Genomic DNA, 27,016 nt, shown 5'->3' on the forward strand with positions numbered 1-27,016 from the left:
TCCCAATATTCTCTTAGACAACCTCTGAGGCTGTCACAGAGCAGCTGTATTTGTACTGACATTAGATTACACACAGGTGCACTCTATTTAGTCATTAGCACTCATCAGACAATATCTATGGGCAATTGACTGCACTCAGACCAAAGGGGGCTGAATAATTACGCACACCCCACTTTGCAGTTATTTATTTGTAATAAATGTTTGGAATCATGTATGATTTTCGTTCCACTTCTCACGTGTACACCACTTTGTATTGGTCTTTCACGTGGAATTCCAATAAAATTGATTCATGTTTGTGGCTGTAATGTGACAAACTGTGGGAAAGTTCAAGGGGGCCGAATACTTTTGCAAGCCACTGTATCAGCCTATAAATTCAATTTAAAGAAAGTAAAAAGAGAAACACCCTTCAAGTGTCGATGCTGCATAGTTTGTCCACCAGAGGGCACTTGTGGCAACAAAATAAGTTGTTTTGATTTTTGTTTTGTTTTTTTACACTGCATTGTTATCTTCTTAAGGACTTATAAATAACTCAGCTAACAAATTATTTGTGTGTCTAAAAGAAAAATTAATAATGGCTCATAAATCAGATTTTTTAAATCACCAAATATCAGGCTGGCATAGCAATAGTTAATAACATGAGCTAGGTGATGTTAATAATGTTAGCTGACTACTGCCATAACAGTAAAATTACATCTAAGTACGTGTGTGTCATGGTTGGCTGTGTGGCAGGCAGGCAAGCAGGAGTTGTGGACCCAAAATGCAGGACTCAACACGGAAGTCAAACTTAAAGCGCAGCTTTATTGCTGGGACAAAAACCTCTAAAACTCACCAAAACAAACAAAACTCTGTACAGAGGAACTAAGGACGGAAACATTGGAAAAGAAATACTAAACTGGCGCAGGAGACTAAACACTAGAAACACGGAGGCAAAACACACAGCTTGTTGAGGGTACGACGCGACAGGAAACAAAGGAAACACAGGGCTTATATACACACGGCAGTAATCAAGGGATGAGAGACAGGAGGGGAACACACCTAGGAGTAGGGATGGGTATCGTTTAGGTTTTATCCGATACCAGTACCAAACCGGTACTTTTGAAACGGTGCCGGTGCTTAAACGGTGCTCGAACCGGTGCTTAAAGAATAAAGGACACACACTTTGTCCAAAAACCTCTCATGTTTAGCTGTTTTTTTGTAAAAAGATAACAATGTTAGCCTTTTCTGCAGCTATAGGGGATTTATGGTATCACTCTTGGCTGGAAGCAGTGCTTAATCAATGGGGAAAAAAAAACACCAACTTTGTCCAAAAAAGTTTAGCTGTTTTCCACTTTGTCTTTGGTCATTTTAGCCTTTTTGGCCAGGGTGAAGGGAGTATCTGCCATCAAACAAGAAGACAGCCGCATGTAACTACGACAGTGTTTGCTAGTTCACCTTACATGCATTAATGTAATAACATGGTTAGCCTGCTCAACGTAAATTACACACGAACAACATTAAGCTACTCACGCAGAGAAGAACGGCTGCTGCTGCCATCATCATTTCTGCTACACTGGCAGGGCTAGGGGCCAGGACTCTACTCTTCGGGTTCTTGGGGGATGTTGCTAACTCCGGGTCCGATAACAGGCACCACACCCGCAGTAGATGTGCTCGGTGTGGGGTCTCGCAGCAAGCTGTCAAATACGGTGCATTTCTCGGCTTTTAAAAAAAACGCTATGCGTCGGCAGGTGTTTCATCAGATTCGAGGTGTTACCTCCTTTGCACAGTATCACAGTACAGTATCAGCTTAAAGCACTTGTTGCAGGCTGCTGAGTTTGCATCTTTTGCTGTGAAGTACAGCCAGACTTTGACCGCTTCGCCTTGGGCATCTTTAATCTGTAGCTCTGCTCTAAAAGAACGTACGTACCTGGGCCCGCCTACTACGCTTGCAAAGGTAAAATGATTGGCTAGAATCCAAAGTGTATGACATCTCAGTAAAAAAAATCACCGAAATAAAGCACCGAAATGTGCGCTGCTTTTCAGCCTGGTTACTACCGTTTATGTCAGAACCGGTGCCATTATGGCACCGGATACCGGTACCCATCCCTACCTGGGAGAAATCACAGCTGACGAGACAAGGAAGCAAAGCAGGACACATTCACATTAGACACAGACCTTCAAAGTAAAACAGGAAGTATAACACAGAGACGCGGACTTGACACGGTGGAGACAGCAACTAAGAAACACAGAGACATAAACCATAAGGCAGAGGACTCTAAGAACCAAAATACACAGAGGGAAATACTAAGCATGGACCACAAGAAACTAGACTCGAGGGAGTAACGAAAGACCAACCATGAGAACATAATTCACAATACAGAGTGACAGAGAACACAAGAAACTCAAAACATGCGAAGACACAGACTTTACACTGAACAGAGGTGGCACAGAGAAACATGAGGGGCAAGGGATCAAAACTAGAAACTTTTAAATAAAATTTTATGTTAATTTGGCATGAATTATTATTTTGTGGCATCAAATTTGGTGTTAGAATGCATTGTACCAACTATTATCGTCATCCCAAGAAGATGAACACTGCAAATGAAGTATGGAAATAACGGCATGAGACCTTGAGGTAGTAAAAAAGTCACAACTGCAAGAACTAAACTTGCTGGTCAAAATTAACAAAAAGATCAACAGAGTCAGGAAAAATTCTTATCTGAGAATATAATAAAAAAGCTTCTTAATCAGAGTAAAGTCTATCGTCATTTCAGTCAATTTTTAAATGTGTCCATTATTTTGTTTTAGATAATCACAGCAGGCTCTAATCACATACTAACACTTGGTTTAGACATTTTGCCATTTCACTTTTATCCACTGGATACTCCTCCAGCATCGCATTTATCATGCAGGGCAGACTAATGCCAGCCCATGTTCCATGATTATAGTGGCCATAAAAAAAAACGAGGACATTTTTTTGTAGATGTGGTTAATGTCACACCATAATCGTTTTCTAAAGTCAACAAAATATTTATAGTGTCTAGTCCTAATGAAACAGAAGCTAAAAACAAAATTTGGGGAAAAAAAAAGTTTAAAACTCTTCTGGGTGAAAGTTGCTGTGACTCATTTACCGTCCTTCAGCTTCATGAGATTGTCATTGGAATAAAATGTGTTTTCTCTTCTGCTTTTATGCACAAACATAATAATGAAAAGAAGAGGAAAAGAATGACAGAACAAGGTGAGGGAGTTTGAAAACTAGATATTAATCAGTGCAGAGGATAAACAGCAGGGCAGCAGTAACAGGAGTGAAGAACTAGGGTGTTTTTGCTAATTGTTAGAGGAAGTTGGGCAGCACTTCTAAACAGTATGTTGCGTTGGTACAGGAGGCACAGAGGTCACACACTCCCCTGACCTCAGTCTAATTACTGCATACCCTGTGGTGGAAACAATCCTGTAGAGAGTTTCGAAGACATGAGGACATTGTGATGCCAGACGGCTGCCTGGCCCCCTTTGTACCTCCCTATGGTTCAAAAAGCAGCACAGCATGGCTCTGCTGCCCAGGGGCAAAGAGAACTAGTGAGGAAAGCAAGTTTTGAGTGCGCATCTCTGTGCTCTACATTCTCCACTAACTGGAAATGTACTGGCTTAACATGTAGGAACAAGAAAGGCCAACTGAAATTTTGGCCAAACAGATATCTTGGACTTTTTGTTTAGTATTATAAACGCCTGGCTCCAAATGCCTGACTCAAAGGTGGCAAAAGGATAAAGTGAAATGGGACATATTTTGGACAACATATTCACATTCACTGTGCATAAAGATCCTGAAGCATGAAAAAAAAAAGCATAGGAGAGAAAATAACAGCTAAAAGCCGTGGTTTATTTAGAACGCTGTAGCACTATATGGCCAATAACCAATAACCAACAGTTAGGTTATTCCAAATAAAATCTAATGAATTTGACTTCTAATAATCAGCTGACATTTTTTGTACAACAACTTCAGTCTATTTAATAAAGCATTGCCAAATGCTGCCTTTATACAGACCCTAAGATACAGGCTCTTTCCTCCACCAACAACCCCTAGGAGGAAAAAAAAAAGACACAGAATAGTACTGAAATACAAATTTAACTTTTCAGTAATAGAATAGCAAAGGACAGGTCAAAGACAACGGTTATGACTTGATAAATACACCATGAACGTGAGGTGTCAACTTACCGGGCACCATTGTGAGCTAACATTAGCCAACGATGGCAAAGGCAACCCTAAATCAGCTCAATGAAACACCAACCAACACTGGACACCCTTAGTTTGACATAGCTCCCAGTTCAGCGTGAGCTAAGAAAATAGCATCACCTCCTTGATTTGTAAAGCCCTGCATTCATACAGAGTTCTGGAAAATGAAGGCTTTTGTTACATGCTCAAGACAATGAAACCCAGGTATGTATTTTTGCAGGGACACAGAACTTTAAAATTCACCCAGAAAGGTAAAGTAAAGCGCACGGTGGAGAAAATTTTGAGTACAGCAGTAAGAGTTGTATTAATTTGGGCAACTGTGGAGTCATGTGAGACTATGATAGCTCATTATTTCACAGAGGACTGGCGACTGCTTTCTCACATTCTGAATACCTGGAGCAGTACAGTAGAGTACTCACACATGTTTGCATTTACGGAACTTTGGATTAGACTGTTAATGCAAACTGTTACATTTGTCAAATCCATGCAACATTTAAGTCATTGGCAATAAAATTTTAGAGCAATAACAATTGTCAACGTTTTCACACTGATTCCCAAAAAGTTTATTTCGGCAAATTTCTGCTTTTGGTGACAATCAAGAACTCACAGCCACAAGCTAAGAAGTTAGAAGTTAGCGTGCGTGTGTGTGTTACTATTAGCCTGCGTCTGTTCACGTGCTGCGCATGTGTGAAACAGACCAGCTTATAATCAGACATACACGATCAGCTGGCGAAAGCTAAGAACCCCGGAAATGGGGAATCTCTGGTCTTCGGCCAATCAATCTTTGCATCACTATCAAAAACAGTGAAATTCTAATGATATAAAATGATTAAATGAGTATGCAATCACCTAATTATAGTAAATTTATTTTTAGACTACTAAACTGGGTGTTCACTAACTTGGAAATTCTAGGATATCTGCACATCCACACTTACACTTGAATGTAATAATACTTAAGTGGCTGGTTTAGTCAAATAAAGCTTGTTTAATTGAAGACACCCTTTCTAACCCACGCTGCTTATTTAGCTTGACAAGCAGGAAGACAGAGAGGCATGCAATTAACTATCCTGCAGCTACTCAGGCACAGATCATTACAATCAAGCGTGAGTCACTGACAATGCATTTTTTAACATAATTTCTTGTGTGTGTGTTACTATTAGTCTGCACCTTGTTTTTCTTGTATTATGAAAAACTACTACCACGGCCAATGAACGATCTAATCTAAGTGCCATCCAAGTGCAGAGGAACAGGGCACAGCTGAAGATTTAGAAAAAAGGGCCTGACTGTTGTACAACTGTGACACATTTAAAGATTAGTCATCCAGCTGCTTGCCAAATAATAAAAGATGTTCTCTCTGAGGCTGAGCCAAGGCCAAACGCTATATTCCTTGCATAGTACAAAACAATCTGATGTAATTAAAAATATCTCTGTTTAAAATGATATGCAGTATCTGGGATTGATGCCACTCATGACACACAAAATCACTTTATTGCAAGAATGAAAAATGGAAGACGCCACTGATGAAAATAACTCCTCGCTTCCTTCAAATGTGTCCTGTGAAAATACAATAACAGACTGTGGTGACAATTTAATCTCATTGCAGTTTTTTTTGTAGTGAAGCAAAAAGACAACAGCAGAGTTTTTATGTTTTTTCAGCACACTGAACTATGCACCATCTCTCAAACAGACGGCAGTATTACTAATTCCTTTGGAGTTTTTCTTTTGCTTTGTTTTTAATACAATAATGTAAAAGTCAATTAAGTAGAAATTAGTACTTCAAATCATGTGCAAATAAAGAAATAAAAGCAAAAAAAAAACAAGCTGCTTAAGGATTTTGTGTTAAACAAAGCAAAATTGGTGGTCAAAGCTGTGTTTGTCATCAGATGTGCTGAGAAAAAAAACAAGTGCAGAGTGTCTTCTCCTCTTGCTGTCTGTCAACACTCCTTCCTTCCCTCTTTTTTGTGCTTTTTCTGCATCAATTGAGCATCAGGTGTTTGTGTCTCTCTCATTGCCTCCTTGTCTTTCAGGCAGACCCGTGGAAGGCATGAATAATGTCTACGAGCACGGGGACAGCACGGCCTCTTCATCTCCTGTAACTATTTTAACATGCTTCTCTCCCTCAGCTCCCAGTGGAGAACGGGATGAAATGAGTGTATGAATGCAAAGGATGGGGACAGAGAAAAAGGGTGATAGAATAGTGACAGTGAGAGACCATGCTGCATATGTAAAAACATCCCAGGAGTGTTGATGTGAGCTGGCTTAAAGCAGCTGGAGGTGACCTCGCTTCAGGCAAAACTAACATCATGGGCCGGGCAGAGAAATGTTGCTAAAGGGAAGCTAAAGGCTAGTATGAGAGTTGACAGGAATCCCAAAAAGTCAAAACTACATTCCGACAACACTGGTCTCAAACTTATGAACCACTGGTGTGAAAGAGGAGAGTAAGACAGATGTGGTCAGCACACAGATTTGTTACAACACGGAGACAGTTATTGAATGGACATGCTAATAATGTGTCTCATCGCTCCTTGTAGAATCTATACAGCTGGGCATTAAATCGATGTCTTGTTTACAGTCTTATTGCAGACTCTTTGTGTTGTCAGAAACTGCTGCTGTGTCAGTTCTGAACTGCAATTGTTCTGCACACACCACAGATAGATCAATATATCAGGTAGACACTTTTGTTTTCTTAATTGTATATGTGCTAAATGCCATCATTGGTCGAACAATACAGTCTACTTTGCTAGATTACACATGTAGACTTGCAATTGAAAAAAAGAATATATATATATATATATATATATATATATATATATATATATACATAAATAAATAAATATAAGCAGTATTTCTGCATTCAGTACTCACAAAATTCTGTAATGTAATTCATAATTACAGTAAAACCACCATCTGATAAAACAAAAATCCACAAATAGCAGTACGTTTGATGCTTTTCTTGAGCACACTGAGGGAACACTGAAAACTTTTGAATTTAACAGAACCTCCTTCAGGAGCAACAATCTCCATGGCATGGTTTTTTTTTTTGGTTCAGCTTTTGAAAATTGGACCACAAGGAGAAGGAATTTTGAGCCATTCCTACTAAAAATGGTCAGTTCCTCGACCCTGCTGGGATGTCTTGTTTGAACAGTCCTCTTAAGGCCACGCTGGAGCATCTTAACTGGGTTAAGGTCAGGACTTAGCCATTACATTACTGAATGTTCTTCTTTTTCTAGCATTTATTGATTTATTTGTGTACTTTGAGACATTATCTTGCCTAAGCTTCAAGTCTTATATTTCTACCCTGACATTTTTCTATAAAGGTTCTGGGTGCAATTTACAAGTAATTGTTCCCTCAATGATTGCAAGACATTCAGCCCCTGAGGTAGCAAAACATGACATGACAAGTGCTAAATGAAGACATGAAACATGCAACAGTGCGTATTTTAAGTTTAGATTAGTCTATTATTGTGACTGGGATAAATATGAGAGCGTGCTTTATAACAAATCAAATGAGAAATTCTGGTAATTCCAAAGGCTTTGCTAACTTTTTCTTGCAACTGTATAACTATACATCTAATCAAGCAAACATCACATCATGTGAGCAGTGAGCGATATGAAGTGGAAAATACAACGCAAGCATTATCTTTGGTTTAAATGATTTTAAGGGATAATTCAGCAAAATAAGAAATTTATTTTACAAGATTTAGTGCACAAATGAGAATGATTCAGATTTTCATGTCTAAGCTTAATTAGCTTCACCACTGGAAACATTGGCATACAGCTTCAGTAGGTATGTCCAAAGTTTAAACATGCCTACCATATCTAGATAGACCAAAAGCTCCATTTTCTTCATCTCAAACTGAACAGTGAATGAGTTTAGACTTTCAGGAGGAAGACCTCAGTTAGCATGTTAAATGTCAAAGTTCATGACAGTAGAAACATACTTAAAGCATGGCTTGTTTTAGAAGGGTTGCCAGGACAACGGACATGGCAGCACAGCTTAGGTTTGAAAAAGCATACGAACAAAACACAAGACTTACAGATAAATGTCCTTTGGACAGATAAGACTAAAGTTGCAATGTCTGGCCATAATGCACAGGGCCACTTTTGGATAGCTTTGGATAGCTTATTTTGCAGCCACTAACCTGGACACTTTGGAGTCATTGAGTCAACCATGAACTCCTCTGCAAACCAAAGTATTCTAGAGTCAAATGTGAGGCTCTGTCCGACAGCTAAAGCTTGGCCAAAAGCACACAAAAGCAAATCTACAACAGAATGGCTGAAAAGAAAAGAATCAAGGTGTTGCAATGAGCCAGTCAAGTCTAGAATTGAACCTGATTGAAATACTGTGGCAGGAAAATTAAATTAATGCCTCAATAAACTGAAGCAAGAATGGACTAAAATTCTTCCATAATGATTTGGAAGACTGATAAAAGCCACAAGAGAAAAAATCAGTTAAAAATGATTCTACAAGCTAAAGAATCATAGTGTATACTTTTCACAGGACTGCACAGTCATCTTTTGCAGAAGAACACACAGACAGACAGACATCGGGGAGACTGCGGCTCAGGAGGTAGAGCAGCGTGTCTACTAATCAGAACGCTGGTGGTTTTCAATTCCTGATTGCATGCCAAAGTATTCTTGGAGATATTGTATATGTATATGTACCATGAACATCTGTTTGGTAGTAAGTCAGGTTGACCGTACCTGACAAAATGTTTTTCCGAGAAAAAGGAAGTAGTTCTGCTACTTGTAAAAAATGATTATCCTCAAAAGAAAAAAAAATCTATTGTGCCCAAACCAAAAGGGAAAGGAACGAATCCAGATGGATACAAATGCAACCATCCTCTCTCTCACACACACACTTGTGGTAAATAAAAAGAGCATTTGATCCTCGCCAAGAGATTGGCAGTGAAGGACAGAACGACCACCGAGGCACTCAGAAAGGCTTTAATCGCTCCATATCGATTGTTCCCTTTTTTGGTGAATCAGCAACAACTGGTAAGGGCTGAGGAGTTTGCTTAATATTCCCTTCTCTCAGAGAGCAGGTCAGCCAATTTCACCCTCCCCAGTGTCTACGCTTCAAAATATCCTATTTAGATCTCATTTATATTCATACCACTGGCTGTTTGAGGATGTCGAATGTGAGCTTTTCCCTACATGAAATATGAAAACTTACAATATCTCCCTCTGCAAAATCTTATGGTATCCAGGGGGGCATCTATCAAATTTTGCAGGTTGCACAACAGCAACTTTGTGATTCATCACGGCTTCACAACCAAAATCTGATGTTTTCTTTTGGTTCATCATCTGCCTAGAGGGCTGCTGGGTCTGCACTATTCCACTTTCAGAATTTGAGTGGCTTTTGATAAAGCAAGTGCCCAAAGGAGGCTGAAAATAAGCTCTATGCAGAAAAAAAGTGTAAATATGACAGCTGTGATTTGTTGCAAAGATGAGAAGAATCGCCACATCTTTTGGACAAAAGAAGTGTCACTGAGATTTGACAATAAGACAGGTAGATATTTTATGATCAGTGAGCATTCATGCCAAACAAACAACACGTCTAGTGTCTGTCAAAGCAAATCTGTGTACATATACAGTATGAATTAAATAAACCATTCACTGTCTGAAGCTGAAAATACTGTACAGTTACACTTACTGTCAAACCCCCCCCCCCCCCGAAAAAACATCCGCTACACAATACAGGCTCTCTAGGAAACAGATGAGAGTTGCAGTTCCTCTGTCTACAGTTCATTAAAATTCACAGACTTGCTGCAAAAACAGTCTTGCTAATTGCTGGATTACCAAAATCACTCATCAATTATTAAGCTACACAAGCTCCCTCTCCCACCAGATGAGCACAGGTAAACAGATATCCTCCTGCTCAGACTTCACCTGTGGCTGGCACATAAATAAAAATCCTACTTAGACAGCATGTAGGTGTGTTAACATGCAAGACTTTTAGCACATCTTTATTTAGAAAACCAGGACTAATAAACTCACCAGTTCTAAAGTCATTCTTGAACTAAGTCTTGCCACTTGGTATCTATCTCACTAATGCCTCCAGGCAGTTATTTGGACTGTTATTATGAAGCTACTAAATAAATGTATGAGGAAACAGCCAATGGTAACGGAGACACAAACACAGTAAGTCAGAGACCATCCTGAACCAGTCACCCCTAAAGTGACGGAATCTGGGTGCTCTTTTATTCTGCTGCTATGGGCCCACTTTACTCCTTAGAGGGACAAAAGAGCAGATTTGCAAGTTAGTCAATTAACTTGTAAGCTACAATAATTTGCTTTTATTAGGACTAATTGTACATCCATCCATCTTCTGCTGCTTATCCAGGTCCCAAGTCAGCTGAGAGATATAATCTCTCCAGTCTGTCCTGGGTCTGCCCTGGGGCCTCCTCTCAGTACATGCCAAAATACCTCACTTAGGAGACACCCAGAAGGCATCCTGATCAGATGTCTGAACCACTTAAACCGGCTCCCTCCATAAATCACCACATTACCATGGTCGAGGGTTTGTGGCCTAGTGATCCCAAGAGCAGTTTGTTCCTTGTAGGCACAGGACTGTTTAGAATAGAGTTATCAGGGCCCCATTCGGGAGTTAGACTTGGGATGTGGCTTGAGGAAAAACAGACCAGGCTCCAGGCCTGGGCAAAGCCAGAAGGAGCCACATGGGCCCAACCACTAGTGGGCCCGCCACCTGCAGGAGGCACCATAGGGGGTTTGGTGCCTTGTGGATTTGGCGGCCAGAGCAGAGACCCTAACAGTCTGACTCCGGGTTCCCAAGACGGGCAACATGGAACATGAAATGTCACCTCTCCCATTATTGTAATTTTTAGCAAAACAGGATAACTCAAGAGCTGCAAATAATTTTGACATGCCACTGGCATTTCTCTGATCATGGTAAATGATGGCTGCTCAGTTTGCTTATTTGTCTTTAAGGTCAGCATCACTTCAAATATCAGACTGAATATCAGATATTAACATTGCATTTTTGTGATACTTTGAGGATTCATCTAAAGTCATTAGTTTTTACAGAGTCCAATACTTTGGCTTTTTACCAAATACCTGCAAAACCAATTACATTCCCATCATCCTCACCTGCACTGTCCATTGACAAAATCATATTATTCAGTGTGTTAAACTGCACTGTCACTGTGACCTCTTAAATAGTTTCCTGCACTCTCACACGAGTTAAAGGGAAAATAAGAATTTTACTTTCACAGAGACAGCTTAACGCATTCTTCTATAAATCAAGTTAACTGTAATTCAATAACACAAAGACACAAATGCACACAAAAACACCAGTGTACTCTGGTATCCAAATTTAAATAATGCACAGCACCACATATGAACACTATGCACACACAAGTATTTACAGCCTACTCATTGCTCAGTCCTTGGAATTCTTCAGCTTGCCACAACAGATGGTTGATGTTGACAAGGAGGGAAAGACAGTCGTGTGTGTGTGTGCACGCGTGCGTGCGTGCGTGTTTGTGAGAGTTTGTGAGTATGTTATCCTTATCATTACCTGTCCCTAGAGGTGAGCCTGGCAGTCAGACAGTGTAACAGAGGCAACAACAACAGCATCTCTCCACCAAGCCTCTGTCAAGCATGATTGGACAGGATGTGGTAAGTGGTGCTAAGGCTCCAGGGAGACACACATATATAGACACACACATAGACACAAACACATAAACACACACAGTGGAGGATAGCAGGTCTTTATGCGTGCATGTGATGTGTCTGTTTGTGTATCACACTGTCTGTGTTGCACTTGCTGGTGCAACTTTACACTCTCAGTGGGGTCTCTGACAACAAGACAGATGAGTCTGACTGCACTGACAATCATTACCACCCTCCCAACAACAGTGTGTGCCTCTGACTCAACACAACTTCTCAGGGATTGCCCAGTCCCATCTTTCAAAAGCCCAACAGACCTGCCACCAGTCCAAAGTCATCATCACTCACATCACTCATTCCATTGGCTGGGCATGCACCATTGACTTGATAGTGTCATAACATACCACTTTTCCCTTGAGCTAGTGAGTAGCCTGCATGGTGCCATGTTATAGACTGTTCTTTGGTATGGATTTCCATGCTTGAGATACAAGTCTGCAAAACATTTTTATCTTAACCTACAGTTTCTGCTGAGACCTGCTCTTTTTATATGAATCTGCTTAGCTGTCAGCTATGCAGCATGCACAGTTATATGTATAGTTGAAGACAGTGACTCAACTATTGCAGGAGCAATCCTAATAATGGAAGTCAATATGCAACCAAAGACTTGTAAATAAAACTGGAAGGTTCAGAAAAAAAAAAAGACATGTAATACCAAGATTTGAACGAACGAGTGTATCTTTTAATTTATGAATCTCTATTAAATTAGCCTCTCTGGCTTCACGCTGTCAGTCAGAAACAAATAATTTTTGCTGATGCAGAGTAAAAAGCAGATTGCAACAATTCAGAAACTGAGGCTGAATCCACGTTTCGTGTCCTGCTAGACACGAACCAAACTGCCACCACAGCTGTTACTCCATTTCAACCATTATTACACTGCAAATAGAGGCATGACGGGGTGTTGAGCAGAAGAGACACCGTGAAAGTGCAGGACCTCAGTGCATGAACAGAAAGACAGACACAGTAGGAGGATTATGTGAAAGTAATGTCCAAGAAATGGAGGGATTGCTTCATCTCTATAACTAAAGACCTCAGTCAGACAAATGTTGATGCTCGAGGAAAGTGTGACTGGGGTCTAAACTATTAAATTTATCTTACTTATTACACTTTTTGTGTTTCTGTAGACATATTTTTTCAACGTAAGTTAAAATAGTTTGGATAAAGGGCACGATATGCTAAATAGCAAAGCAATCATGTTCGTTATGCTAATTAGCCATACGCAGCTGTGGTGTTAATGTGTGACCCAAACATAGTAGCCTTGTAAACGCAGTTGAAAAAATATCCCGGTAAAAAAAGAACTCAAAAGCTAACAAATAATGCACTTTATTTTTGTACAAATAAAGTCTATTTATTCAAAACTACAGTGCCTGAAAAATATGCAGTCACAGAGTGAGCAGTTAAGCTGCTGCTGCTCTGCTAGCATAATGCCACCCCTCCTGTGTAGATAAAAATCCCAGACTTAACTACCAAAGATTCAAAAAAAATCCTCAGGCAGACAACCAGGGAACCCAGTTTTGGTTTGGTTAAAATGTCAACAGCAAAGCCTTGAAAATTTTTAGGGTAATCCCAGGGAGGTTCCAGCATTAGGAAAACTCTACCTCCCCACTCCAAGCCAAATCTGAGAAAAATGTTTTTTTTCCTTGCAAGCGCTTGAAGCATGAAGGGTTTGTCATTTAAAGAAATTTGTCACATTAGCATAACCCTTTCTACTCTCTCTACCCTCTTTGCCCCAGTATTTCCCAAGCTGCTAGCTTTCTTTAACTTCCAAATTGCCCTAGCAATAGGTTAAAGTGTGGCTTTTAGGGCACATACAGGCCCAACACTACTCTTATACTACAGTAAATACTTGGTGTTGCAGTTTTTGTTTTTTATTTGGTCTGTAACATTCATACATAATTCCCAAAAAGGTAATCAATGGCAGCAGTAATGAGACAAAGTTCGAGGCTCAACTTGAGCAAGAAGATGAGACTGCTTGTTGTTTTTCTAACGTCTAAAATTAACTCTGAATTATAGAAGTTCACATTTAAAATCGGAGACTCGTCAAAGCCAGTTGTGCCCAATCCTGTGGGAACTCAAGTCTGATACAACTTTGGCAAACGCGTATTGAAAGTGACATGTATTAAAAGTGCTGGGCTGACAGACTGACCAGCACTGCTGTCTCTATAGAACCATGGCTGCTGCCATTTCTGACTTGCTAAAGCTCCCCAAGCTCAGGTTGCTGTAATGACTTTCACTGCCACCAGCTAACACAAAGTGGACACCCAGCTAGCAGACTTGATTGGCTTCACCTTACCTAAAAACGCTCCTACCTGCACCCCCAACACAACTAAGCGAAGCTCAATCAGCATACGGTTCTCAGTCACGCTGGAGTACAGCCACAGTAAGTGTGTTCTCACTGTAGAGGCAGTGAAAGATACAGTGACAGGCTCCATAGCTGGCTGCATTAATCCTTGGTGGAAGCTGAAATAGGAAACTGAACTGGGACATTGGAGTAAAAGCAGCAGTAGATGTGATATAAAGCTAATTTACCTTGATGCTTCAGCAGTAGCATTTATGATTTTATTTTCATGCAGATTTCCCACTCATGACAGCTTCTTTTTGCCCATGGATGTGACTGCTTAGAAACCATTCTGCATGCTTAGCGTATACCTGACTCCTCGCTAAGAAGCAAATAGCAAAAGACGTACTGAAATAGGCTAACATAATTGTGACAGAAACTACAGCGTGGGGGGTGAGAAGCCCGACAATGTGTTAATTTCTGCTTATCGGAACACTCGCCTAGAGTTGCATCACAACAGCATCTGCCGCTTTGTGTTAATTCTGCTAACTTAAAGTTATAACATCCTGCCCCTCGTTCTCACACAGAGCTTTGCATAGGCAAATCCCTCATCACCACAGCTAGCTGTTTCAGCATGCATCACTGCTATTTTTTCCTCTTACTTACACAAATCACCAATCTTAATAGGGATCAGGAGAAGTGTTAAAAGAGAAACAACAAGCTGATAAGCTGCAAGCAAAAATTCCAACATGTATTGCACATTTCAAAAATCAAATTCCAGTTGCTCAAGGCATCCCAAGTCTCCCAACCCTGTTATTAACTCCTGACAGTTATTAACTCATTAGTCTTCCTGATATCAAGGTGCATCTTCCGGGGACAGACATGGGTGTTCATTCAGTGACTTAGCTGTACTGTAAACAGCCAGCATACTCGTTCCTTTTCTTCTGTAAACTTCATGGTGAACAATTGAATGCAACTTAATGAATGTCTGAACCCAGGAGAGAGACTCTGAAAATGTGCATCATTATTCTTTACTAGCATCTAATCCACAGGGGCCACAACAGCCACAGGATGTAGTCTTAATGCCACTCTTACATTATCCATAATGTTCTGCTCTAAGCACAATTCATCATTTCTCTGGGAATGTAACAGTGCCGTACTTTCTCTAATATTCTTCTTTGTGTTTTGCGGACATCCTAATTATGTCCTACAGGGCACACCTGATTGCTGATGGCAAACTAATCTAATCCTCACCTCAGAGACTAATAAAAGCCCTGTTATAGTGTGTGTGTGTGTGTGTGTGTGTGTGTGTGTGTGTGTGTGCGTGTGTGTGAAAAGGATAATACCCAAGGATTTCAGTTGACACAAAAAAATTAAAGACGCATTACATTATGTAGGAAATTAAGTACTTAAACGCATAAACAGTACTCATGTTCGCCAAAAGAATCAAGATCCACATTTTTAATTACAGAGAAGAACACGGTAAAAGCTAACAATCCAGACAAGACATCCCAAGAGAAAGAGAGAACACCTTTAGAGTTGTGGCATTAGTGAAGCAGCAGAGCACTGCAAAAGAGAACTTGATGTATTATTCAGAAAGGCCATGGACATCTTTTGGAGATCAACCATGCATGTAAGCCAGTCATTGACCCTGTTCCGTGACTGGAGGCAGAAAGAAGCTAAACAAAGCACAGCTTATTACTGTTTTATTGGAATGTAGCGGCCGCATTGTAAAACAATGAGGCTACATTGCATTAAAGTACTTTAATTACTGGCAGTATGTCTACTTCAACTTGCTCTTCTTTTTAAAGCATACAATAAAAGTTACATTTAAGGGTGTAAAAGCCAATCAATTAATGGCAGTGCATAGTGTTTACCTGCTGTAATGCCTTAGTTGTAACACTGTGTTACTTATTTCCAAGAATTCAAAGATAGTGTGAGAAGGTGTGGAACAATTTTAACAACTGTTCTTTAAAAAAAAATTTAAAAAATCATTACAAAGGTTTTTTGTTTCTCTGGCACCAAATGGGAAATAATTACATAACAAAAGAGAATTCAACACGCAAACAAAAAATGTCATTATCAGTATTGGATGTCAGCCAAAGAGGCTTGTTTTTAGTTGAGGTACACAATTTCAAAATTGTTTGTCAAGACCACAGAGTCTTGACTAGTCACAGTAGTGTTATCAGTTCAAAATAGTCAGTGTAACAGATGCCACTGTGCTGTCAATGTTTGGAGCTCTTTTGATAAAAAATAGGTAGTGCTAGGTTATTTGCTAACGCTAGATTGCTTGGTTTGTCAGCTGCATCCATAAACTGTACTGATTCATCATAAGGACAGAGTTCATCTAATTAGCTACAGGATCGTGCACAATTATTGAGCCACCTCTCATTTTTTTTATATTTAGCTAGGAAAATTGTAAAAAGGCGCACTGATTAATTGAAACATGTGCAAACATACAGTAAATGCAGTATATAAGGCAACATAGCTTGCCTAAGAGGTCAGGCTTTCTTTTAATTTCTTCAAGTAGTCTTCAGTAATAGTTCCCCAGGCCCCTTGAAAGACATTCAAAGCTCATCTTTGGATGGTGGCTGCCTTTAGATGATCCCATACTGCTAAAGTAATGTTGAGGTCAGAGCTAAGGAGGCCAGTCCATGATTGATAGGGGTTCATTGTATGTTTCTCTAGTGTTTGGAATCATTGTCATGCTGAAAAATGAAGCTGTTGCCAGTCAGATGCCTTCTAGATGTTATTGCATGGCGGATCAAAATCTGACGGTATTTTTCTGCATTTATAATTCCTTAAATTTTGACAAGATCACCAACAACACTGACTGAAATGCAGCCCCAAAGCGTAACAGAGCTTTACAGATGCCTGTAAGCACACACTGTTGTACCCCTCTCCTGAACTCCTCTGTACATGCTGAAGACAATTTGAACCAAAAATTTCATAATTTGAATTCATCACTCCATAATACCTGTTGCCACTGATTTTCAGTGCAGATCTTGAATAATTTGGCATACCTCAGCCTTTTTCCCCAGTTCCCTCTCCCTTAATAATGGTTTCTTGACAGTCACTCTTCTATTGAGACCGTATCTGATGAGGCTTCAGCAAACCACAGATGGATCAAATAAAAGGTGAGGTGTATGCAGGTTTTAATGGCTTAAACAAAAAAAGAGTCCTCTGAAAATTGTCATATACAAACACCGGACTAAAAAAAAAAATCAGTGAAAGACCAGCTGATGTCCAAAGAGAAATCTTGAAAGACCATCAATAAAATCTGGAGACTGTTTCCGCATGGTTTCTTTCTGACATCTTAGTTTAAGACTGGATCTGATCCACTTTTGGAGCTAGCTTTATGCGGCACCTAGAGGGACTGCAATTTTTTAGCACTTCCGCTCTGGCTTCACTTTTCAGCTTCTGAGATTGCCCCTTGTTCAAAACCTCAAATACCAAGGATTTCTCTCTGTGAGCAAAGGTTTTGTTTACAGCTGGGTTTGAGCAAAACCTTCAGCTACCCTCAAGTACACTGCTAAAAAAAACAACGCTCAGAATTTCAAAGCGTATTCTACCCACCCATTATTATGGGATGTTGCTCATCCTTGAATCATATTTGGGTTTATAAATGCAAATTTCTTTGTAAAAAAATTTTTTTTTACAAATAAATAAATAAAAACACACAATAATGAATGAGAACCCAATAAGTAATCTGTCAAGCATTTATGAATGCGAGGTGCACACTACATTAAGAACAAGGACATCAGAGAAAAAGCTCTGCTTACAAAAAATATATATATACTATAGAACAGTCATTGTTGGTAAGCTGTTAATTCAAATGTAAAAGTATGAAGTGAGACCTCTTCAACATTGTGTGATGCCATTTTCACATATGCAATGCAGCCATGAACTTTCCTAGAAATTTCTCACAGGATCTGCACAGTCCAACCGGTTTACTTACACAAAGTATGCTGATTGGAGGAAATTCACAGGTAGCAAGCGCTTATTATGTGTTCTGCACCCTACACTCAGGGAGCACCTCAGTGTAAACCTGGCAGGTGTGCCTAGAAGCAGATCATCTCCTGCTCTATGCTACATTTAAGAAAGGGACACTCTAGACAATGTCTCACCCTGATTCTACTCATAACCGGGATGGATCTTGTGTTAACTTTTTGATCCACTGATACATCATTCAGTTTAATGGAAACACCTTCAAGTTTCCCAGAATCCAGCTTTAAAATTTGCCAGAGTCAGTGAAAATCCAGAGGCATTCGGGACGCTCTGCAGCACGTCTAAATTGGCCATAGTTGTCTCTCTGTTGGCTCTGCGATAGACTGGCAACCTATCCAGGATGAATGGATGGAATAAAGAATTTGTAAAAGACACATTTACATGTCTTTAACACTTTTATCTGAGGATAAGATCTACACACTGAACCACTAAAGCCTGCAAGTTCAGGTGAAAATCTCAAAACACTAAATGGGTAAGTAGTGCCTTTTCATGTACTGTTGTCATAGAAACATTGTTACCATGAGGCGCCACAGACTAAGACAAATCTTCTCAAAGTTAAATGCGTTTAGCAGCTTAAAAAGAGGGAGAGAGAAAGAGGCAGAGAAGAAATGTTTCTGTAATACTTAATATAAAGGCCACAATCTCAGATCACACACACACAGACACACACACACACACAAAAGCTAGTACTGATTTGCCACATTTATCTAAATAAAAAGAAGAGCGTTGCATTTATGATTACAGGTCTTATATAATAAACTCTAGACCCTAGAGGAAAGCTGGCTCTGAGATTAATAAACGTAAGCTACAGTGGAGCTTGAATGTTCATAATACCTTTAGATTTTTTTTATATTTCTGCATAAAACATTATAAGCTATAATGAATGGAAATGACACATGTGAGGGTCAAGAAGATCTGGTGTGACACCGTTGTGTAGCACAAATTTTGGTCACTCTTGCCTGTCACCTTTTGGGAATTTTCCTGCACTCCTTGCACAATCTATTCCATTTTGGGACATTGCTGGTTTTCCTTACATGAACTGCTTGCTTCAGTTCCAAAACATTTCTATTCGATTAAGGTCCGAATTTGGTCGTTCCAAAACATTCTTTTTTTACTATTCTTTGGCAGCACAACCTGTGTACTGAGGGTAGATGTCTTCCTGCATGACCCACTTTGTCTTGGGATTCATTTCATGGATTGGTGTCCTGACATTTCACCTTAGTATGGTATTTAGTGGTCTTTGAAATTGATGGTTCCATCAATGACAGGGGGGTTCAAAACAGGTCTTAAACCATGACATTACCACCAACATGGGATGCAGTTCAGATGTCTTCACCTGTCACAGAATGAAGAGTTATTGTACAGCTTTACAGAGAACAGTAGGAATGATTTCCTTAAGCATTCTTTATGGCAGCGAGGTTGAATCAGTCTGAGGGAGAAGGAGCTCCCGTTGCCTCACAAGTGTGGAGTGGGTGTCATGGGTTGTTCATGATGGAGAGCAGTTTGTTCAGTGACCTGCTGTCCCTAACTGACTCAAACGCCTCCAAATTTGACCAATGATGCTTCCAGCCTGGCGGATTAGTTAGTTGATTGAAAGTAGTGTGAAGCAGGGCACTTTGGAAGTGTTCACACTTCTAAAGTAGTATGACGTAACATAAGTGCGCAGATATTAGCTCACAATATTTACCTTGTCCTTTATTCCATTTCTAAACTTCTTAAGTTTTTTTTTCAAGCTGCTCGACCTCCTCTGATGTGCATGCCTACAAAGTAGGTTTTGAAAATGACAAGAGTGCATAAATTTAACTAAGTTATTATCTCGGTTATAATTAGAGTACCATCTGGAAACTATGTACTGACATTTTTGTTTTTGTTTATGCGATAACACTTGTCATATTTGCTCAATCCAGCATGAAAGTTGAATGAAAACAGTATTTTCTTCATTTCTGTGACCTGGTAAAAAGTATTACACATTTTTTTTGCATTATTGTGAAATATAAAATATATACATATCACTGCTTTAACTTTCTGTTCCTTTCTGTTTTATTTTAGCCCGAAAAACATTGTTTGAACAGCCTTATGGGTTGTCCATGTGATCTTTTCTTAAGCTGCAGCCAGGACTCCTTCATGACCTTCTAGAGTACTCCTCACCTCCCTTTTGGACTTTTCTTTATTGGTTAGACATTCCTTGAGAGGACATTATTATTCTTGTATTTTCTTGTATTTTTTAAGTTCAATAAAGAAGTTCTGTATTCACTCATTCCTTGCCACTTTTTCAGGCCGTCCAACACAATTCTGTCCTCATCACTCTGAGAGCCAATCAGAGCCTCTTCAGTGCGCCTTAAATCTAAGTGCTCTTCTACCATTCTGCCTTTCAGACTTTCATTCATGCAAGCCAGGACCTCTCCCTCTCCATCTGATCCTGGCCAAGGAGAGATCTTCATCCAAGTCTCCACCCGCTTCATCTCCATCACCACCAGTGTCTAGATTCTGACTGAACACACCTCACTCCAAGCTCACTCTAAAATTTACAGTTAGATCTTGATGTACAGATACGTTTGGCACTCAGATATGTAATACTGAATCATTTCCTCAATGACTAAATGACCAGCTGACCTCTTTTCTGTCTCTCATCTGTTTAATACTACTTTAATTCATATCTATGCACAAATACAGACATTTCTAGAGTTCACCAACTTTCAAGCAGCACGTGATAAACAAACAACTAACCATAACGATAAAAAAAACTTTCATTACACAGTCATATTACCATATAACATCAGAACAAGTGGACTGAACTGTGCTCTCTGACTCGCTCTGCTCAATAAAGAATCTACTGAGACAGATTATAGGAGTTTATGTGCGTTTGCTTGAAAGTGAAAATATTTATTATTGAGCACACAGCTGCGAGGGCACTGCAAAAGCCTGTTTTTCCCTCCATAATATTTACTTAATGTACATATCAATCATATTAAAAAGAGCTCAACACTGTAAACAACCGATCGCGCAAACACGAGCACAGCTATGGGAAAATATCAATCACTTGGAAAATTGCTGGAGGATATAAATATTTCATGAAAAAAAAGTTAACATTTTAATTTGGTATAGGCTTGGCTGCCTTTTGAATAAATCCCTGGGGTGACGATGAACACACACACACACAGATACACTTATGCAAGCACACAAGCTAAGACTTTGATCCAAAGCTTCTTACAGGGTTTCGCTGATTTTTCACCCCAAAATGAGATCCCACAGATCCCGGTCCCGGCGCACAACACAAGACACGGAGAGTCATTAGCTGTCGAGATCAAAACCACAGACAGCCAGAGGAGTGTGTCCGTGACATAAAAGCTGCACATCCGGAGGACAAAGCTGACAAGAATGAGATGAGTTTGAACCAGGGACAAGTTAGGAAATTCTTTTTGACTTGTGCTCTTTTTAAAATGTGTGTTCTGGCTACTCCATATACTGCAAAACCAAACATTTCTTCAACAAACTATATAGCCTCTGGACCACATAATCACAGCCTCATGTGTATCCAGCGCAACTACTACACTCACTTAAGCAATCCACAGCACTTCCCACGTAAAAAAAAAGAAAAAAAAAAGAAGCCCTCTGTAGTAATCCTGTGGAGGGGGGGCTTTTGCTGTTCCATTGCACCGAATACCAAGCTAACGGTGACCTTATCATACTTTATGATATTTTTCATCTTCTGTGACACAACTATAATGTTGAAATAGGGACTCTGGGATTTGCTCTAATATTCATAAAACATCCCTTCCAAATCCAATTTAGTCCACTCAGTGAAGCACAAATTGGATAATAAATATTGCATACTTAAATGTGTGCTCTGAAGGAAAAAAAAGAAAAATTATATGTAATTCAAAGGTTAAACTGAAAATATAGTGCAATTTTCTTTTATTTAAGAATCTGGCAAGAATAGCAGAGGTTCCATTTGGGCAACTGGCACATGCATTAAACACAAAAATGACTAGTTCTCTTCATTTATGATCATCTTCGCAACTACATGTAGGCGTCCATAAATGGCCAGCAAAATTACCCCAAAAGTGACACAATCCTAACAGCTTGCTATTACAGAAAAACTGACAAAAACTTATCAAAGTCAGTCCTGATTAATTTTTTTGTCAATTAAATAATTGCTCCTTTTTTGTTTTTAAATCAGGACATAAAATGTCTCAGTAATTTAGATTTCTAATTATAAGAAAGATCATGTATGACTGTAATATTCTGCTGAAATAAATGTGTGTGCAAGGCTCAATCCAATTTAATCTGATCCAGCATCTCACATAATCCACTGTTTATATCTGTGGTATCATGCCAAATATATTGGATTAATACTTTGTTACACTACTGCAAGTACAGCATGCCTAAAGTAATCCATATCTGTAGCTAGTAGCTGGGTTCAAGGCTGAATGAGTTGGCGCAATACTTGTAAATGACTTCTTATGAATTATGAATAACACTGGAATGTGTTTTCTGACTGCCACAACTGTAACACACCCCCTAACTCGGACGAGTGCCAAACACACCAGGAGCACACCACGACCAACACAAAAACACGCCACAAACACCTCTTAGATAATCGTTTCCATACGCCTAATAAGTGTAGCAACAAAATATCGGCATAATTATAATATATATGTGGCAAGTATGTGATTTATTTGCATGGTTTACTGTAAGTATGGAGACTTAGGGGTAAGCGCATCAGTTTTGGGAGACAATAGGTGCTGTCAAAAGAGAAAAGCGCGTTCAGGGGGGAAAAAAGCTAACGGTTTTAGAAAAAGAACCGAAAGAAAAACTGCGACATTCGAGAAAGTTGCGCCGAAAGCTTACAAACCTCACCTTGTTTGACACACTTGAGTCGGAGGGGGTCTTTGCTGTGCTTGACCACAGCATGGACGTCCCTGGTGGTGAGTCCAGCCACAGGGGTATCATTGACTTCCAGCAGGAGTTCATCCTGGAAGAGTTTGCCGCTATGGCAGACCGCTCTGCCCGGGAGAAGCTCGCCGATAACCGGGAACTGTCCATTCTCTGCGCCGCCCTTCAACTCCAGCCCCAGTTCCCCCTCCTCATTCCTGCAAAGGACACTCTCGTGGACTTTGTTTGTCCAGTGGTTCTTCTTCTTCTTCAGGGTCTTGGACATGGCTCGAAGAAAGGGAAAATCACATGAGTGCGGCTGTGGAAGAAGTTTTGTCGCTCTCGGAAGTGCCTCAGTGTCACGGTAGCACTGTAAAGTGATCGGTTTCAGTGGTAAACGCCAGCTGTATCCATGTCCTCGCACACACTCACGCGCACAGCAGCTGGATCATCAGCCTGCCTTTGCAATAACTGAGAGCTGCCGAACTTGTGCCGCCTTCAGGGGATATTTTAAAAATCGGAACTCACACGATCGCAGTTTATGCAAACACCATCGCGAGGAGGAAAAACGCAGTTTAGGAGAATTCACACTATGTGAATAAGTGATTGTAAGAAACACTACATACACTTAAAATTTGATTAAAAAAAATCTGTGTAGATAATGATTAGGACCTGCTCCTGGAGAAATATAGGTGGTTTTGCGTGGTGATGTAAGAAGTTATATTATTAATTAAAAAGTTTAGTATTCTTGTTTCCCATTGTAGGACATTAACCGGGAAAATGCAGAAAACAAGACTCAAACCAACTGCAATCTGCCAGCAGAAATGCAATAATATGCAGTGAAATATCGTACTTGTTCTTAATGATAAAACTAGATTATACTTTGTTATCATTTCACTTTAAAACTTTGCTGACATGTGCAATAGAAACACGTCATCTTATTAAATAAATCAATGAGGCAAATCAGTTTTTAAAAACATTATTTGATCGTTGTAAAACCTTTACTTGCATTCCACACATTCCAAAAAGGAAGTTCATCTTGAGCGCCAAGAAGAAAGCGCTTAAAACTTCTCAACTTCGGAATGCACAACATTACCAGTGTCATTTGAAAGCGACATCCAGCTTTGACCAACCCAACTGACCCGGAAGTGAAAGCTGAAGAAGGAGGAGGAGAGAGGCAAGGGTTTTCCCAAAATCCAGCTTTCCACGGAAAAAAAAGAAAAAAGAAAAAGGAAAGAGGGGGAGGCAGAGCAGCGGTATTTCCACTGGTATGGCAGCAAAGGAGCGATAATAACAGGGGCTTTCAAACCACAAATATGTCTCTTCTGTTTGACACTTGTTTACAGACACTTCTAATACTACAGTTTTAAAATAAGTGCGAAGTATCTGCCACAGTGTAGCCTGTGAGACCATAACTATAACTTTAAAGATGTGATCAGCTGAGTCTACTCAAATTTCTTTTTGCCTCCCCCAGCATCATTGCAATTCCTTTCTCCTTAAACATGACTCTGCATCAATTAAAGTCTCCTTCTGGTTTGATAAGAAGCTTTGAGGGTCACTTCAGTGTGTAACTTGAATTGAAGCCCCAAACACATTTTTTTAACATTATTTTCAGGTGAAGTTGAAGGCAAGATTGTATTTACTTGAACAGCCTCAAGGTCTTGTGTGACGTTTATATTACGGAGCATTTTCAAAGGCTGCAAGTATTTATCAGCTGAGAATTCCTCCTCGTTATTGATACTCAGATTTCAGAATCATTTGTTCCCTCTAACGGCATTTATGATCCGCTCGCTTAGTTGGTTTGTTGTAGGCCTAATAGTGCTGTCATGCGCCAGAAAAAAATGGCTCTTAAGTGAAAATCCCCTTGTGTTTATCTCTGACTAGAGGAAAGGGACATAAAGCAAATGGAGAATTGGCTGACTATAATCCGTCTTCAAACAAGTGTGTGTTGTGGGTCTTTCCGTCACAGCACTGACATCCTCCAGTCTGCTTGGTGATGAAGCCTTTTCTCACGTAGTTACTGATCCCATTCTCAGTAATGATAGTTTGCCGCTTTGCTGCCACAACTGTATAGATATGCAATGATAATTGCTATTCTACAATGCAGAGTTATCAGTCATTCTTAATCCTTTTCAAAGCCTTAAAAATAGCATTTTTCCCCATAAGGAAGCATTCCAGTAATGACGTGAGATAAGTGCCCCGTTTTAAACACAAAACGGCTTCCTCTTGTGTCATGATGTCATTTATTCCACCCAGTTCAAGGAAAGGTTGTTTTTAAGACTTTTTTAATTCATTCATTCAATTAACTGTTCAATAATGTTTTCTTGTAAAATACCAGTAAAAGCTGGTGGAGATATTGATACTGACAGCAAAGGACTCAATCATTAAAATATTGTGTAAGCAATTTGAATTGTTATAAACAAATTAATTAAAAAAAAGAATACCCTGGTAGTTGTAAGTGGATACTGAGTCAGGGCAGCCTTACAGTGCATGGTGTCCGCTGCATCAATCTGGTAGTCTGGGGAAAGAAGATGAGCCAAATCTGGTAATAACTACAATAACTGTATGGGAGTGATAAAAACAAAAACAGGGTTTTTTGGAGGGGGTTTCATTGCACCGTGAGCAGGCAGATTAACTCGTGTCCTGTGCAAGAATGGGACTTTCATGGAATAAACAAAAATAGATGGAGCACTCAAATTAGTGCAAAGCTGCACAAAGAGCAATTCATGAAGGTCATAGGAGTCAAACTGAAATGAGGAGTGCTGTGTGAATGTTTTTTAGATTTCTCTCATTTCTTTACAATTTGCTTGCAAGGAGCCATACTTGAGTTCTCCGGGCTTTCTGAAGATCTTTTAAAGTTTTCCTTTGGACATTGTCTGATTTTCCACTCATTTATAGTCCAGTCTTTGTGATCTTCTCACTTAGTACTGGTGGATCAAAGTCTTTCTAGAAAGCACATGTTTGGCAACAACCTTTTTTTAAGCATGACCTCAAAAACATGGCCAGCGCAGTAAAAGCATACCTGGATAGAAAAACACATAATGGACCGCTATCAGTCGTGGATTGGACTCTCTAGTGCCTGGACCTAATCGTTACTGAAGCAGTGTGGGATCATCTTGACAGAGAACGGAAGAAAAACAAAAAGGCATCCAACCGCCAAAGAAAGAAGACCTTTGAATGTCCTTCAAGAAGTCCAGAGAGCTATTCCTGAAGACTACTTAAATAAATTAAAGAAAGCTTTCCTAAGAGAGTTCAGGCTGTGTTGAAGATTAAAGCTGAGCTTGACTTTCAAGCTCATTACAATCATACAGACTCTGTTCTTGTATTTCCATGTTTGTTTGCACATCTTCCAATAAATCTCAGCACCTATTTTCTCTTTTATGAGTGATGGTGCAAGACACTTGCACAGTGGCTGTCCAGAAGTTCTTTGTTATAACGCATGCAATGAATGTGCTTTTATGTAAAATATGAGATGCATAAGTCCCGTATAACTGAGAAGATTAATATTACTGTTTTATCTTTATGTCAAAACTAAGCCAACTTTGGAATCACTATCCTGGAAGCAGTCGGAGACAAATGTAGTAATTCCCTGTAAAAAACAGTTTTCTGTTTGGTGTAAACGAACTACAGATAACATTATAATTTCTGAGCTAGGGTTATTTGCATGGATTATGTTACCCATGGACACTCATCATAGCTGTACCTCCACACACAAGAAGGCACATGCAGCAAGCACAAGACCTTGAAGCATGTGTTATTCTCCAAACTCAACTTACCTTCAGCAAGGATGCAGAAACACATACTTTATTGTCTAAATATGTAAAAATATGTACATTTAAACTTTCCCAGGTTCAAAGTCCAAGAAAAAAAAACTATGCTGAGCAAAATTGTTGAGCAAAATAAGGAAATGCACATCTGAAGATATAGTTGCACAATGGACATCAAATCAACATTGTTTT

General features: G+C 39.6%; 1 protein-coding gene across 11 annotated transcripts in view; it reads right to left on the bottom strand.

The window, feature by feature from the left end:
* The window catches only part of magi2a (membrane associated guanylate kinase, WW and PDZ domain containing 2a), a 257,427-nt gene extending 233,914 nt beyond the window's left edge, over nt 1-23,513 (bottom strand). For all 11 annotated transcript variants that reach the window (XM_063460653.1, XM_063460652.1, XM_063460651.1 and 8 more), the window contains exon 1: nt 23,043-23,513. In XM_063460653.1, the coding sequence (XP_063316723.1) occupies nt 23,043-23,343 (301 nt within the window). In that variant the 5' untranslated portion in view covers nt 23,344-23,513. The remainder of the gene's footprint in view (nt 1-23,042) is intronic.
* Between the last annotated feature and the right edge of the window lie 3,503 nt (nt 23,514-27,016).

This window comes from Pelmatolapia mariae, linkage group LG17, assembly GCF_036321145.2.
Source record: "Pelmatolapia mariae isolate MD_Pm_ZW linkage group LG17, Pm_UMD_F_2, whole genome shotgun sequence".
Classification (NCBI taxonomy): Eukaryota; Metazoa; Chordata; class Actinopteri; order Cichliformes; family Cichlidae; genus Pelmatolapia; species Pelmatolapia mariae.